At 36.0% G+C, this 16023-nt stretch overlaps 1 protein-coding gene across 5 annotated transcripts in view; it reads left to right on the top strand.

The window, feature by feature from the left end:
• LRP1B (LDL receptor related protein 1B) overlaps positions 1-16023 on the top strand; it is a 1812874-nt gene that overhangs the window by 1510628 nt on the left and 286223 nt on the right. For all 5 annotated transcript variants that reach the window (XM_044768977.2, XM_070507612.1, XM_070507613.1 and 2 more), the window contains exon 44: positions 15424-15616. In XM_044768977.2, coding sequence (XP_044624912.2) covers positions 15424-15616 — 193 coding nt within the window. The remainder of the gene's footprint in view (positions 1-15423; positions 15617-16023) is intronic.

The raw sequence follows: 16023 nt of genomic DNA, 5'->3' as shown, positions 1-16023 counted from the left end.
CTCTGGCATATCCTTCAGATCTTTTCTACACCCTCCTCCACCTGTTCTCTTCCCCCAGGAGGCTTACTGGTGTGGTCAAGTGGCTCCGGTGTCCTCTGGCTTCTGGCCGAGTTTGGTCAATAGAGAGATCAGAAGGAGAAAGTGTAAAATCAAAGTAATTCATTCTGCTGTGAATGTTGTTCTTTCAAAATCTGGTTGGACACTAATGACATTTAGACATTTTATATTTGTCTACAAACCCATTCAGGCAAGCTAAACATAGCTATCTCTTCTTAAATTAAATATTTCTCAGTTTTCAGTCGCTGATTTGCCACATCAGCATTCTCTCCAAAGCCTAAAGCAACTGCAATTGTTTCTTTGCAATCTGTAACACTTTGTCATGCGTGGCCATCGCAGGGGCCAAGTTGTCAATCCTCATAATGATCATTTATGATCTTGTCAGTGAGGCAATCAGCTAGGGTTTAGGAAGCCTCCTGTTTCCTTGGCTTTTAAATTGTTTGGCCTAACATTTAGCATCTGGGTGTTGGAAATATGTCTGGTTTATAGAACTGAATATTTTTCTATTCTTTGGTTGGTTTCAGCGCTTCCACCAATAAGGCACCAGCAAAGTTCCAAGATGGAAAAGGCATATAATTAGTCACTAAATTCCTGACACATGATCAAGTCTGTGTGGCATTGCCAATTTAATTGTCTATCTATGAGGACACACATGAGATTTCTTGATGTGACTGTGTCAAAAAATGCATTTCTGAGTGAACATGAATTATTATTTTAAAAAATGAACCTATTTACAGGTTCAAGGTAATAATACCTCAAAATTATGCCATAATGGTGAATTACCATATAACATGGTAGAATGCAATTTATGATGACCAAGCTTCTGCACTGTAAATAAAGATGCTGATTAGGCTTGCAAGGCGTGGTATTTGTGACCTTATGATAAAAATGTGTTAACATGGAGATAAGAAAGTATAATTTAGTAGATTTTTCTTCTCTGTTTCACCTGGGACTCTAACCAGTGAAATGAGAAGTCTGAAGTCAGCTTGATTCTTAGTGGCACCTTTTGTACCCTATAAAGACAACATGTGTAATTATAGACTGAGTTTAATGTTGCTTTTTTCCCCTTTCTCTGTGTCAGCAGAAGTAGAGAAGTAAACTACTGGACTCAATCAGTGTTGAAATTCATAGAACCTGCTATAGATTGAATGGCCTTTGTAACAACATAGAAAAACATTTATTGTCATAAGACTATTCCTTACTCATAAATAACCATATTTATTTATGTCTAACTATTAAAATTTCTTTTTCATTCTTATTGATTCAACAATGTTCGCTGAATGTCTGTTTTGTTCATGCAAAACATGATACTGGGTAGAAAACCAAATCAAAGAAATTACTACAGTCCCTAACTTGAAGGAGCATAGATTTAATATTAAAGACAGTACGTATACATTTGCTAAAATCAAAGAAGAGTTTCTCTAGTCCTTCTAAGCAAGGCAAATTATTATATATAAAATTTAATTGACATTTTGGTTGGTTGGCTCTGAAATAGCCTCAAATCAGTAAACTGTGACCTTGGGCTGATTGCATAACCTCGCTAAGCTTCAACACTCATGAATAAAATGTGGATTGAAATAGTATCTACCGTACTGGTTAGTATTAAGATTAAATTAGGTGTTATACATGTAATACATACACATCCAGTACATTGTAAGCATTCATCAAGTGTTAGTTCTTATTGTTTACTGAAAAAATGGTAAAAGGATGAATGAATGAATGAAAACTCTTGCGGTTTTCTGGTAAAAAAGTGAATTAGCGAGTCCTTCACTTGTAAATACTGTTCTAGTGTTTGTATTCTCCTTCATTTTCTTGCTCAAAATATCAAAAGTATTATCCTTTGTTTGGACAAATGCAGTCGACTTTTTTTTATTGAGCTAACATTAGTTTATAACATTACATAAGTTTAATGTGTACAACATTATGATTCGACTTTTGTATACACTACAGCGTGCTCTCCAGCAAAATATAGTTTCCTCACCATACAATTGACCCCCTTTACCCATTTCTCTCTGTCTCACCCCCTTCCCATCTGGTAACCACCAATCTGTTCTCTGTATCTATGTGTTTGTTTGTTGTTGTTTTATCTTCCACATACGAGTGAAACCATGTGGTATTTGTCTTTCTCTGTCTGACTTATTTCACTTAGCATAATACCCTCAGGGTCCATCCATGTTGTCGTAAAAGGCAAGATTTCATCTTTTTTTATGATGGAGTAGTATTCCATTATATATATGTATATATACCACATCTTCTTTATCCATTCATCTGTCAATGGGTACTTAGGTTGTTCCATATCTTGACTATTGTAAATAATGCTGCAATCAACATAGGGGTGCATATATCTTTTTGAATTAGTGTTTTCATGTTCTTTGGATAAATACCCAGAAGTGGAATAGCTGGATCATATGGTAGTTCTATTCTTAATTTTTTGAGCAATCACCGTACTGTTTTCCATAGTGGCTGCACCAGTTTACATTCCCACTAACAGTGTATGAGGGTTCCCTTTTCTCCACATCCTTTCCAACACTTGTTATTTCTTGTCTTTTTGATGATAGCCATTCTAATAGGCAGAAAGTGATATCTCATTTAGTTTTGATTTGTATTTCACTAATAAGCAGTAACATTGAAAATCTTTCCGTGTACCTGTCAGCCATCTGTATGTCTTTGGAAAAATGTTTGTTCAAGTCCTCTGCCCATTTATTAATTTGGTTATTTGGTTTTATGTTGTTGAGTTGTATGAGTTCTTTATATATTTGGATAGTAATCCCTTATCGAGTATATGATTTGCAAATATCTTCTCCCATTTAGTAGGTTGTCTTTTTCTTTTGTTGATGATTTTCTTTGCTCTTTAGTTTTGAAGCTTCTTAGTTTGATGTCGTCCCATTTTTTTATTTTTGCTTTTGTTTTCCTTGCCTGAGGAGACATATCCAAAAAGATATTGCTAAACTGATAAAGAGCGCACTGCCTATGTTTTCTTCTAGGAATTTTATGGTTTCAGGTCTTAGATTCAAGTGTTCAATCCATTTTGAGTTAATTTTTGTGTATGGTGTCAGATAGTGGGCTACTTTCATTCTCTTGCATGTGGCTGTTCACTTTTCCCAGCACCATTTACTGAGAATATTTTCATTTCTCCATTGTGTATTCTTGCCTCCTTTGTTGTAAATTAGTTGTCCGTATATGTGTGGATTTATTTCTGGGTTCTCAATTCTGCTCCATTGATCTGTGTGTCTGTTTTTCTGCCAGTAGTGTACTGTTTTGATTACTGTAACTTTGTAGTATATTTTGAAATCAGGGAGTGTGATTTCTCCAGCAAAGTTCCTTTTCCTCAGATTTACTTTGGCTATTCAAGGTCTTTTGTGGTTCTGTATGAATTTTAAAATTTTTTTGTTCTCTTTCTGTGAAAAGTCATTGGGATTTTGATAGGCATTGCATTGAATCTGTAGATTGCTTTGGGTAATATGGACATTGTAATAATGTTAATTCTTTCAATACATGAGCATGGACTGTCTTTCTATGTCTTTGTATCTTCTTCAATTTCTTTCAATGTCTTGTAATTTTCAGTGTACAGGTCTTTGACCTCCTTGGTTAAATTTATTCCTAGGCATTTTATTCATTTTGTTGCAATTGTAAGTGTGATTGTTTTCTTAATGTCTCTTTCTGCTAGTTTGTTGTTAGTGTATAGGAACACAACAGATTTTTTTTTTTTTTTTAAAGATTTTATTTTTTCCTTTTTCTCCCCAAAGCCCCCCGGTACATAGTTGTGTATTCTTCGTTGTGGGTTCCTCTAGTTGTGGCATGTGGGACGCTGCCTCAGCGTGGTCCGACGAGCAGTGCCATGTCCGCGCCCAGGATTCGAACCGACGAAACACTGGGCCGCCTGCAGCGGAGCGCGCGAACTTAACCACTCGGCCACGGGGCCAGCCCCAGAACACAACAGATTTTTATATATTGATTTTATACCCTGAAACTTTACTGTATTTGTTTATTATTTCTAATATTTTTTTAGTGTAGTCTTTAGGGTTTGCTATACATAAAATCATGTCATTGAAAATAGTGACAGTTATACTTCTTCCTTCCCAATGTGGATGACTTTTTTTTCTTTTCCTTGTCTAGTTAGTTAGCTAGGACTTATAATAGTAGAAATAGTATTGAATAAGAATGATGAGAGTGGGAATCCTTGTCTTGTTCCTGATCTTAAAGGAATAGCTTTCAGTTTTTCATCGAGTACGATGTTAGCTATCGTTTTGTCATATATGGCCTTTATTATGTTGAGTTGTGTTTTTTCTATACTCGTTTTATTGAGAGTTTTTATCATAAACTGATGTTGAATCTTGTCAAATGCTTTTCCTGCATCTATTGAGATGATCATGTGATTTTTATTCTTCATTTTGTTAATGTGGTGTATCACATTGATTGATTTGGAGAATTTGAACCATGCTTGCAACCCTAGAATATATCCCACTTGATCATGGTGTATGATGTATTGTTGTGTTCAGTTTGCTAATATTTTGTTGGGGATTTTTGCCTCTATGTTCATCAAAGACATTGACCTGGAATTTTCTTTTTTTGTGGTGTCCTTGTCTGGTTTTGGTATTGGGGTAATGTTGGCCTCACAAAATGAGTTAGGAAGCATTCTCTCCTCTTCAACTTTTTCAAAGAATTTGAGAATGACAGGTATTAAATCTCCTTTGAATGTTTGGTAGAATTCACCAGAGAAGCCATCTGGTCCTACACTTTTGTTTTTTGGGAAATTATTGATTACTATTTTAATCTCTTTGCTTGTGATTGATCTATTCAGATTCTCTATTTCTTCTTGATTCAGTTTTGGAAGTTTGTATAATTCTCAGAATTTATCCTTTTCTTCTAGGTTATCCAATTTTTTGGCATATAGTATTCTCTTATAATCCTTTGTATTTCTGTGGTATCCATTATAATTTTTCCTCTTTCATTTCTGATTTTATTTATTTGAACCTTTTCTCTTTTTTTCTTTGTTGAGTCTAGCTAAAGATTTGTCAATTTTGTTTATATTATTGAAGAACTAGTTCTCAGTTTCGTTGATCTTTTCTATTGTCATTTTAGTCTCTATTTAATTTATTTCTTGTCTAATTTTTATTATTTCCTTCCTTCTACTGACTTTGGGCTTCATTTGTTCTTCTTTTTCTAGTTCCTTTATGTGTAACATTAGATTGTTTGCTTGAGCTTTTTCTTGTTTCTTGAGGTAGGCCTATATTGCTATAAACTTCCCTCTTAGTATTGATTTTCCTGCATCCCATAGATTTTGGTAAGTTGTATTTTCATTTTCGTTTGTCTTCAGATTTTTTTTTTTTTGCTAAGGAAGATTCTCCCTGGGCCAACATCTAGTGCCAATCTTCCCCTTTTTGCTTGAGGAAGATTTGCCCTGGGCTCCCATCCATTGCCAATCTTCTTCTTTTTGCTTGAGGAAGATTTGCCCTGAGCTAACATCTGTGTCAATCTTCCTCTATTTTTGTATGTGGGTTGCTGCCACTGCATGGCCACCACCAAGTGGTGTAGGTCCACACCCAGAAACCAAATCTGGGCCATGGAAGTGGAGCACCAAACTTAAGTTCTAGGCCATGGGGCTGACCCCTGTCTTCAGATAATTTTTGATTTCTCCTTTGATTTCTTCATTGATCCACTAGTTGTTCAGTATCATGTTGTTTAGTCTCCACATGTTTGTGATTTTTCCAGCTTTCTTCTTGTTAATTTCTACTTTTTAGCACTCTGATTGGAAAAGATGCTTGATATGATTTCAGTCTTCTTAAATTTATTAATACTTGTTTTGTGTCCCAACATATGGTCTATCTTTGAGAGTGTTCCATGTGCAATTGAGAAGAATGTGTTTTTTGCTGCTTTTGGATAGAATGTTCTGTATATATCTGTTAATTTTTTCTGGTCTAATGTTTCTTTTAAGGCTGATGTTCCTTGCTGAGTTTCTGTCTGGATGCTCTATCCATTGATGTAAGTGGGGTGTTAAAGTCCCCTGCTATTATTGAGTTGCTGGCAATTTCTTCCCTATAGGTCTGTTAATAATTGCTTTACATATTTTGGTGCTCTTATGTTAGGTGCATAAATATTAATAAATGTTATGTCTTCCTGATGGATTGTCCCCTTTATTATTATATAATGTCCACCTTTGTCTCTTGTTATCTTTTTTGGCTTGAAGTCTATTTTTTCTGATATGTGTGTGCTGTGCTCACTTTTTTTTTGGCCACCATTTACTTGGAATATCATCTTCCATCCTTTCACTTTGAGCCTACGTTTGTCTTTGGAGCAGATATGAGTCTTCTGGAGACAGCATATAGTTGGGTCTTGTTTTTTAATTTCTCCTGCCACTTTGTGTCTTTTGATTGGTGAATTCAATTCAATTACATTTAGAGTGATTATCGAATATGAGGACTTAGTACTGCCATTTAATCTTTTGTTTGCTGGTTACTCTGTATCTCCATTGTTTCTTTTTGCTTGTGTTTATACCTATCATTTTAGTTTGGTGATTTTCTATGATATTTTTCTCAATTTTCTCTTATTTTTCAGTTTTGTGTCTCTGCTCTAGATTTTTGTTTTGTGGTTACCATAAGGTTTGTATAAAACATCTCATAGATAAAATAATCCATTTCCTACTGATAGTATCTTATCGTGATTTACCTATACAGATTGCATCCTATTTTTCCCCCTTTATGTCTTTGCTGTCATAAATTACCCCTGAGTTTGTTACCAAATTGAAGTAGTTATAATTATTTTGAATGCTTTCTGTTTCCTCTAACATTTATGCTATAATTATTTACCAATCTCTTCTGATGTAGAGTTGCAACTTTCTGATTCTGTTAATTTATCACCATACTCAATTTTTTTGCACTTTTGCCTTTTTGTTTCAGGTAGTAGAGCTCCTTTCAACATTTCTTGTAAGGCAAGTCTCATGCCGATGAACTCCCTCAGCTTTGGTTTGTCTAGGAAAGCCTTTATTTCTCCTTCATAGCTGAAGGATAATTTTGCTGCATGGAGTATTCTTTGCTGACATTTTTTATCTTTCAACTTTTGAATATATCATTCCACTCTCTCCTGGCCTGTAGAGTTTCTGGTGAGAAATCTGCTGATAGCCTTTTGGGGGCTCCCTTGTAGGTTATTGTTATTTTTCCCTGGTTGACTTTAATATTCTTTCTTTGTCATTGAGTCGACAGCTTTGTTATCATGTGTCTTGGAGGTCTTTTTGTGTTGAGAGAAATGAGCATTCCATCAGCTTCATGGATTTATATATCCAGTTCTTTCCCCAGGTTTGGGAAGTTCTCAGCTATTATTTCTTAAAATAATCTTTCTCCTCCCTTTTCTCTCTTTTCTTCTTCTATGTTGTCCATTATTCTTATGTTTCCTTTTGTAATGGAGTCAGATAATTCCTGTAGAATTTCTACATTAAAAAAAATCTTAGGGTCCAGCCTGGTGGCGCAGCAGTTAAGTTTGCACATTCCACTTTGGTGGCCCAGGGTTTGCCAGTTTGGATCCCGGGTGCAGACACGGCACTGCTTGGCAAGCCATGCTGTAGTAGGTGTACCACATATAAAGGAGAGGAAGATGGGCATGGATGTTAGCTCAGGGCCAGTCTTCCTCAGCAAAAAGAGGAGGATTGGCAGCAGTTAGCTTAGGGCTAATCTTCCTCAAAAAAAAAAAATCTTAGTTCTCTCTTCTCTTCTACCTGCATCATTTCTCGATTTATATGCTTGGGCTTGCTAATTCTCTCTTCCACATAATCTGCTCCATTTTCAGTGCTCTCTAATGCATTCTTCATCTTATTTATTGAGTTCTTTAACTCCAGAATTTCTCTTTGGTTCTTTCTTAGAGTTTCAATCTCTTTGGTAAAGTATTTCTCTGTTCAGTAGTTTTACCTCTAAGCTCATTGAGCTGCCTTTCTGAGTTTTCTTGTAGCTCATTGAGTTTCTTCATGACAGCTATTTTCAATTCTCTGTCAGTTAGATCACAATCTTTCTTGACTTTAAGTTTTGTTTCTGGAGAATTGTCATTTTCTTTTTGTAATATCTTGTTACTATGATTTTTCATGGTGTTTGATGAGTTGTTCTCCTGCTGGCACATTTGAAGTAACAAACACCTTTCTTATTTAGGGGAAGCTTTGTTTACTGTGATTCTAACAACTCAAGAGGTTAGTAACTGAGGCCTTTCTTTTGTTTTGCAGTAGGAGGCACTATGGCACAAGTTTTTGGTTTCTGTTACTTGAGCTGCCTCTGGCTATATGGAAAATCAGCACTATCCACCCTCCACTGCCTCTGCCAGAGGTGTCTCTGGTGCCCTCTTTGTTGCTGCTTGTGCCTTCCGTGTCTTTGGTACTTTACTGCTGCCAGTGTTACTGCAGGTGCTGGCATCACCACTGAGGGCACCAGGATGGTGGCACATCCACCACATTCAGGGTTGCCTGGGATGCAGGCACCGCTGCCTTAGCAGGGCAAGGAGTAATGTGGTGAGGGACCTGGGGTCACAGGCATCTCTGTTACATACAGCATTGTCAGTTCCATGGGTTCCCCACGGGTTGGGGGGCCATAGTTGCAGGTATTAGAGGAACTGGGGTCATGGGCCTGCCACCACTGCTGCCTGCTTCTCTGTGGCTGTGGGCATCACTGCAGCTGGGCGACCAAAGTCATGTGTGCCACCTTAGCTGCTACCAGGTTCCCTGTCACTGGGGGGTGGGGCTCAGCTGCCATGGTTGAGGGTTCAGTTTCACAGGCACTGCCCTCACTGTTTCCTGGTTCTGGCTCCTCTGCATGCTTCCAATCTACCCACCTTTGGACGTACAGATGTGTGGATCTCTCCATTGTTCTAGTGTGTTGAGCAGAGGAAACTTTGTTGAATTATGAATGTTTTACTAGTTGTAGACTGAAGGAGAGAGGCAAAGGAAGTGTTTCATGTTGCTATTATGCTAATGTCGTTGAATCCAAATGTGGTTGATCTTAACTAGTTTCCCTGCAACTCTTTTTTTCTTATTTAATCTAGTCTCTACACCAGAGGCAGAATAATTTGCTTAAAAATGTTAATTATTTGCCATTGCTTTCAGAATGAAACTCAGACTCATGACCTTAACCTATAGGAAAGAAAGTCCTACAAGTTTGCCCTTCTGGCCTTTCTCCCCAGGCTCATCATGGAATCTTCTCCCCAGACGTCTGAGTAACAGTCAAACTCATTTCACCTTTGCTCGTTTCCCAGCATCTCATGTTCCCCTTTCCTCTTTGCTTTTGCACCATGTATTCCCTCTGCCAAAAGCCCTTCCTTCTCTTTCCCTCTCCTGCTGGCTATTCATCCTTCTCTTTCTCAGGAAAGTCTTCCCAGATAGCACACTAAAATAGTTATAATTTTATGCTCTCATAGCAAGCTATCTTTGCTTCATCATATTAATTTTTAAAAAAATATTTGTTGAAATTTAGAGCAGATATAATCTTAAAGTTTGGCTTTTTAAAATGAAGGAGTAAAGCTGTTTGTTTTAATCAGCTCAGGCTGCTACAACAAAATAGCCTAGACTAGGTGGCTTAAACAACAGATATTTATTTCTCACAGTTCTAGAGGCTGGGAAATCTGAGATCAGGGTGCCAGCATGGTTGGGCTCAGGTGACAGCCCCCTTCCTGGCTTGCAGATGGTTGTCCTCTTGCTATATCCTTACATGGAGGATAGACAGAGATCGTTTTTCTCCTTTAAGGACGCTAATCCCATTGTGGGGACCTCACCCTCATGACCATATCTAAACTTAATTACTTCCCAAAGGCTCCACCTACAAATGCCATCACGTGGTAGAGAGGGAGCAGGGCTTCAACATATGAATTTTTGGGGGAACACAAACATTAGTCCATAACACTGTCACACATGGTCTTTTGTACTCATGAAATATGGACTAGGAAATAACACGTTATTTCTGATGAAATACAAATGAAGACTATTAAGCTAAACCTTTACACTTACTATTTTCAGTCTTTTCAGATTTCCAGTAAGATAAAAACATGCATTTTAGCATTAGTTTTCCCTTGCTCCAGTGTGTGTGTGTGTGTGTCTGTGTGTGTGAATGTGTGTGTGTGTTTGAAGGTGTGGAAGGTGAAAACTGCTATTATATAGCAACGTGCCCTGCACTTAGCTCAGTAAAATTTTTCTATGCACAGGAGAACATATGGAAGAATTCTCTTGTCATTTTGTTAAATAGGGTATTCAAATATATTACAGATCAAGAATGACATCTTTTTTTCCTCTTTAAAGAGTCTGAGGTTTGGGGATAGTTGCTTTTTATAAGCTAAAATTATTTATTTATTTATTTATTATTATTATTTTTGGTGAGGAAGATTGGCCCTGAGCTAGCATCCATTACCAATCTTCCTCTCTTTGGTTGAGGAAGATTGTCACTGAGCTAACATCTGTGCCAGTCTTCTTCTATTTTGTACGTGGGATGCCTCCACAATGTGGCTTGATGAGCAGTGTGTAGTTCTGCACCAGGATCTGAACCCGGGAACCGTGGGCCACCACAGCAAAGCGTGTGAACTTAACCACTATACCACTGTGCTGGCCCCTTAAAATTTATTCTGCTCGTAACTCAAGGAACTTTGGAGTGCTCATGTGCCTGTCACTTTAAGATTCAGGATCTTCCTCCTATTAGGGAAAGAGTATGAAGCTGGACAAATCACCTGCATAGAAATGGGGAGAGAAAGGAAATGAAGTGAGTAGAGGAGGGACGTGGGTAGAGAAGATAAATGGGAAAAGCCCCCAATTCAGTGCCGAAATATTTCCATTGAGTTGCAGTTTTCAAACTAGGTATTAAAAATCCTTCATGCAGCCAGACCAGGGAGCAGCTTTGGTCAGGTGTGCGGCAAAAGCCTCAGAACTCAGAAGCATGCTTAAGCTGTGGCTGGTGCTTGGCCCCTCTGTAGGTCTGGATTGGGAAATTGAAACCACACCCTTTGAGAGTAAGTAATGAATGCACACTTGGTGCATTGATACCTATTTCAATTATTGGATGGCACCAGATGCAACGTAGGGAAAAAAAATCAGGGACAGTAAAAATACTATTTTATTATGTCCCTTTTCACCCTTCTACTTGTTGCTACTCAAGTTCTTTTTCACTATTTTTCTCTCTTGTTCTCACCTCAATGTTGCAGTCAGAAACCAGTAATCAGATAGGCTGATTATCATAGGACAGATAGGCTGTAGTGGACTTACTCTATCTTGGTTAGCACTGGAAGTCCCATCATCTTAATTTTAAGTGAATGCAAAGCATACACAATGATACCAATTTGTAAAGAAAAAAAGAAAATAAATATATACTCTTAATCCAAAAGGATCAGTAATTATATCTGTATGGCAAGATTACTATTTATTTTCTTTTTGTACTTTTCAAAGTGAGTTCCCAAAGCAGTAGCATTGGCAACACCTGGAAGCTTATTAGAAATGAAGAATCTCGGTTTCTACTCCTGACCTAGTGAATCAGAATCTGAATTTTAACAAAAAATCTCAAAGTGAATTGCATGCACATTAAAATTTGAGACATATTGCTCTATAAACAGAAATTACTTATATACTCAGAATTAAATGAAGTAATTGTGTTTATAAGAGGGTAATTAGCAGTTAATTTGGGATGAATGAGGCAGGGTTTGGGAAATCATGATGATCGCATCGTTAATTACCTCATAATAATTTAGAGTTTGATACAGGATCGAGGAGAGAGAGGGGACTTATCTTTTAAATTACCGCATTCCCAAGATTATCTGTTTTCTCCAAACCGTATCAATTTTATTAAACAGTAAGTGTTTTAATCCTAGAATGTATTAATTACTTAGAAGGCAATATTTGGCACTCAGAAGGGTGGCTTGAATCATTATACACATATTCAGTTGTATTTAATTTTCCCAAATATTTTTTTCATGACCATTCCTATGCAGTCATCATTCCTGAATGTAAGAGTTTCTTTTTTATTTTGTTTTTCCTGATTAGGGAAAAGTAACCTAGTGAGGTCTTTGCTCGGAATATTAATATTCCAAGGCCAAAGAATCAAATTGATATATTTATTTCTACAAAAATATTCCTCTTGAGGTTTCTTAATTTGATTTTTAAGTAAAATTTAGTTACTTCAGAATAGCTTTGTAGGCAAAATCACAAGAGTTAATACTGAACTTAGCTCTGAGTGAAATTAAATAAATACAAACCTATATAATAATATGTTTAAAACACTTCTACATATGTACTTATAACAGCCCTGTACAGTTGTTGAAACTGGCTTTGATCTGCTCCATTTTAGAGATGAACAAACTAAAATTCAGAGAAGTAAAACATCTTCCCCAAATGCACCCTGCTGAAGAATGACTCTGCCGCCGTTCCGATGTAGGCATTCTGAGGCCCAGGCTCTGCCCATTTTTCGTTATACCATAGTAGTTTCTGAAGTGGAGAGAACTGAATAAATTCCATAGTCCTGAACTGGATGTTGATTACCGAGCTCTCCTGATCAGGAAGTTGACAAAGCAAAAAGTCCATTTCTTTGTTAAATATGCCACAACATCTCTAATATTTCTAATATAAATCCTTTGCTAGGTCTATGATCTGCAATTTTTTTTTTCATAATTTGTGGCCTATCTTTTCAGTGTCATGTGAAGAGTAGAAGTTTTATGTTTTGATAAGTTCAATTTATCAATTTTTGGGGGGGACTTTTTAAAAAACAGCTTTATTAAAATATAATTGACATACCATACAATTCCCCATTTAAGGAAATCAATGGCTTTTAGTGCATGGATCAATCTTTGGGTGTCATACCTAAGAAATCTTTGCCTAACCCAAGGGTGTAAAGATTTTCTCCCGTGTTTTCCTCCAGAAGTTTTATAGTTTTACATTTTATATTTAAGTTTATGATCTATTTTCAGTTAATTTTTATATGAATGGTGGTTTATTTTTTGCGCGTGTATATTCAGTTGTTCAAGTACCATTTGTTGAAAAAATTATTCTATTTCTCTGAATATCCTTTGCACTTTTGTTGATAATTAAGTATCCATATACATACAGATCTGTTTGTGAATTCTTCATTTTATTGATATATTTCTCTATCTTTTGCCAATACCACTGTTTTGATAACTGTCAATTTATAATATCTTGAAATGATGTAGTGTTAGTCCTTCAACTTTTTTTTCTCATCTTTTTTGCTATTTTAGGTTGTTTGTGTTTCCACATGAATTTTGGAATCATTTTGTCAATTTCTAGATAATGTCTGCAGGGTTTTTATCGGGATGAGATATAATTTAGGATGACATCTTAATAGTATTGAATCTTGGAAACCATGAATAAGGCATATCTCTTTATCTAGGTTTTTGTTAATTTCTCTTAGCAATGTTTTATAGTTTTCAGGTTCTTATACAATTTTTTCATATTTTTTACCAAGTATTTTGTATCTGTTGATGCTATTGCTTTTTTAATTTTAATTTTTAATTGTTCATAGTGTATAAAAATGCAATTGATTTTTACAGGAATCTTGTATCCTGCAACCTTACTAAATTTCTTAGTTCAAGCAGGGTTTCTTTGTGTAAATTCTGTTGGATTTTTTGTCTAGAGTCTTATGTTACCTGCAAATAAATAGAGTTTGATATCTTTTTTTCCCCAATCTAAATGCTTTTATTTTTGTTCTCTTGCCTTATTATACTGGCTAGAAACTCTAGGACAATGTGGAGTAGAAGTGCTGAAAGTGATCATTCCTATCTTGTTTCTAGTTTTATTTCTATTCATATTTCTATTCTCAGTTTTTATCCAGAATGCATGTTAGATCCTATCAAATAATTTCTCTGCATTTATTGAGATTTTCATGTGAGTTTTCTTCTTTTATCCGTTAGTATGGTAAATTACACTGACAGACTTCTTAAATGTTAAATCTCTGTATTCTTGGGATAAACCTCACGTCACCATTATGTAATACCCATTTTATTGCTCTCAAAGAACCATTTTTTAGTTTCATTGATTTTTCTCTGTTGTTTTTGTTTTCTATTTCCTTGATTTCTCTTCTGACCTTTTTTGTTCCCCTCTTTCTTTATTTTGGGTTTAATTTACTTTTTTTCCTTCTAGTTTCTTAAGGTTGAAGCTGAGGTCATTGTTTTAAGACGGTTTTTTTTTACTCTTTTCTTCCATGGTACTTTAGTGATAAATTTTTTCATACTCCCATTAAAATTCCCAAGCTTTCTTCTGGGAAACAGTTAAGCTTCTTGGCTGTTAAGGTTTGTTAGACAAGCATAGAGAAGAGTTTAGTCTAGGGTTAATTATTTCCCACTGCTGAGGCAAGACCCTTCCCCCAAGTACTCTACTCAGAGTCCCGTGAATTAGAAAGTTTTCAAGTCTGATTGATGTTAACAAGCATGATTCTTGGACCTATGTGAATTTTGGAAACTCTCCTTTCTAATCCTTTTGCATGGCTCCTTGACCAACTTGCAGTAGTTGCCTCAAATGCATGCACATGTGCTCAGTACCCGGCTGAATACTCCAGGAGGACCTTGTGCAGATATCCAGTTCTCTCTCTGTTGCATTCTCTGCTCTGACACTGACATGTGAGATCTAACCACGCAGTCCTCCCATAACGCTCAGCTCTATCCACTCAGGGAATTCTCTGGGGCTCTTTTGGGTTCCTCTGTGCTGTGCTGCTACCTGGAATCTCTCTCAGGCTGTAAATTGTGTCTGTCATGGGATTCTCTCTGTTTATTTCCTATTGCTTAGGAATCACTGTCCTTCCTTACCTGATATCCAATGCGTTGAAGAGACTTGTCTGATGCATTTTGTTCAGTTTTTTAGTTGTTTTATTGGGAAGGCAAATCTAGTCCCTTTTACCTTATCTTGGTCTGAGTCAGAGTTTGGTCTTTACTTTTAAACTTTTATTGCCGATACATGTATATCTGGTTAATCATTAACATTGTAAGTTTCCTAGATCTTACAGCTCTCTATATTCCATATATAGTTCTGAGAGCTTGATGAGTGTTCATTATTTATCATATATGATGATTTCTTAATAAAAATAAATAAATTTTTGTAATCAATAATAGTTAATCTCATATTTTGGCTTGGTGATTGGGTTTATAATGCTGAAAAAATGCAGTTGCTTGTACAAACCGAATAAATATTAAATAGCAGTATCTTCAAATATTAAGTAAACACATTGCAAAAGCTAAGGATGATGTAAACATTTTAAATAAACCATAAAGCATACTATAATAAGACATTTAGTGAAATGTATTTTTATCTGATAATTTCAATTGATGAAAATTATCTAATCTTAATCTCTTATTTTTTTGAAGCAAAAATCGATGTGGACACCTTCATTTTAAACCCTTAGCTATTTTCATTTATTCCAGGTGATTGTCAAATCTGGGCCAGGGACTTTCCTCAGTCTGGCTGTTTATGACAATTATATCTTCTGGTCAGACTGGGGAAGAAGAGCTATCCTGCGTTCCAACAAGTACACCGGAGGAGATACAAAAATTCTTCGTTCTGATATTCCACATCAACCAATGGGAATCATAGCTGTTGCCAATGACACCAATAGCTGTAAGTTATAATAGAAAACAAATTTATTTCTGAATTATATGACCTCTCCAAAAATTTATCTATATTTTATAGTAACACTTAGTTGGATTTTTTTTTCTTACAGTTCCTGGGGATCATGTTTGAAATTTGACTATGCAATGTATTGAAATTATCTTAAAGATTTAAGGAAACTTCTGTAGTTCTTAATATCTTACTAGAGGAATAATTCATTTTTAATTATTTGTTTCTGGAATTCTGTTCCACACTTTCTCACTCCTCATATCTTTGAACGTTCAAATCAAGGTGTTTCCATGGAAATAATACTTGATAAACGAGCTTTGCATCTGGGCTTAAAAATTCTTTGATCACTGGCATACTCACAAAATTGCAGTTTGTGATATCAGTGTGGTTTCTGGTGGTACTAGTTC

The sequence above is a fragment of the Equus asinus genome, chromosome 4 (genome assembly GCF_041296235.1).
Source record: "Equus asinus isolate D_3611 breed Donkey chromosome 4, EquAss-T2T_v2, whole genome shotgun sequence".
NCBI classification, from domain to species: Eukaryota; Metazoa; Chordata; class Mammalia; order Perissodactyla; family Equidae; genus Equus; species Equus asinus.
The sequence above is the reverse complement of the archived record's forward strand: the minus strand, read 5'-3'. Positions and strand labels throughout refer to the sequence as shown.